General features: G+C 40.3%; 1 protein-coding gene across 1 annotated transcript; it reads right to left on the bottom strand.

The window, feature by feature from the left end:
• Positions 1-813: 813 nt before the first annotated feature.
• LOC136795842 (uncharacterized) lies at positions 814-1,197 on the bottom strand. Its single transcript, XM_067047700.1, has one exon. The coding sequence runs from the start codon at positions 1,195-1,197 to the stop codon at positions 814-816; it is 384 nt and encodes a 127-aa protein (XP_066903801.1).
• Between the last annotated feature and the right edge of the window lie 224 nt (positions 1,198-1,421).

The following is a 1,421-nucleotide window of genomic DNA, read 5'->3' as shown; positions in this document are numbered from 1 at the left end:
TACGATATTTTATGGCAAAATATTCATCTAGATCATTACAATCATATTAATCATATCATTGCAATAAACTGTAAATAAATAATTAGTTCGTTTATGTAGTTTATTTACTATCATATTACATAACACTACAACGTCAGTAGTTATTCGAGATTAGTTTTTTAGAGCATTGGATCAGTCTATTGAAGATTAGGGAGGTTACACAATTCGAAATCGTGATGAATGCATTCTGCAAATATAACTGTCAAAGAAATACCATCGGGATAGCAGATACTGAAGAAGACACGGAGCTCCAAGCGGTAACACCTACAGAGAGCTATTTAAAGGCCGTAAGTTTTAAAATTTCGTTCGATTGTTTCATAAAGATTTTTTTTAACCTATTGGTACTGGTATTGGTAATGGTGTGGGAACAAGTCCGGCAAGTGGGCCTATTGGTCCTTTTTGCCATCCCCAAGACAAACCAATGGAATGGCTCTTTAATATATCTTATTCCTCTTTATCGAACCTTTTTGATTTTCTAATGAAATTCAAATGGGACTCCCAATCTATAGAGGAAGCCATTTTCTTATAATTCTATCAGAGCCTAAAAGCCTGTATCTTAGTGACGCATACCTACCACAATCTGCTATCTAATGTAAGGCCGTCTCTGGGGCCTGTCTGCATAAGCAGCAGGTTTCATCATGAACTACTCCAAATATCTTAAGATGTCTTTTAAGTCTGCAGTGACCTGTAAGAACTCCTATTAATAATCGGAGTTCGTTTCTGTTTAGGCCTAGCAGCCACTTAGTTTTAGAAGTAGAGAGTTATTTATTATTATTAATTCGGCTCCACAACTCGATGTCGAGTCCTGGCCTCCTGCATCAGCCTCCACCAATCATTACGATCTTGTGCGGCCGCCTTCCAGTTCATCACTCCCATCATGGTCCTGGCATCACCACTCACACCATCACTCCATCGAAGGCGTGGTCTTCCTCTGCGTCTTGCTCCATGTATTACCACAGTCACCATTTTCCTTGGCAGATCACTCTCAACCATCCGAGCAACATGCACTGCCCACCTCAATCTACTGAACCTCACAAACTGGACAACGTCTGGTTCCTTATACAAAACTTTGAGCTCTTGGTTTGTTCGACGTCTCCATATCTGGTCAACCTTGACAGCTCCAAATATTTTACAGAGAATCTTCCTCTCCAAGACCATTAAGTTGTGCTCACCGGCCTTGGAAATAGTCCACGTTTCCGAGCCATACAGAAGAATTGGTCGAATAATCGTTTTATACAGATAGATTTTGGTGTCCTAAAATGCACGGCTCCTAAAATAGGGACTGAGGCCATAATAACAGTGGTTGGCACATAGGACTCTTCGTATAATTTCGGAGTCCACAACATTGTCTTGGGTTATGAGCGATGCAAGATACACAAGCT

Source organism: Halyomorpha halys, unplaced genomic scaffold, assembly GCF_000696795.3.
Source record: "Halyomorpha halys isolate HHAL.00 unplaced genomic scaffold, Hhal_1.1 Scaffold34.1, whole genome shotgun sequence".
Classification (NCBI taxonomy): domain Eukaryota; kingdom Metazoa; phylum Arthropoda; class Insecta; order Hemiptera; family Pentatomidae; genus Halyomorpha; species Halyomorpha halys.
This window is presented reverse-complemented; position numbering and strand designations above follow the sequence as displayed.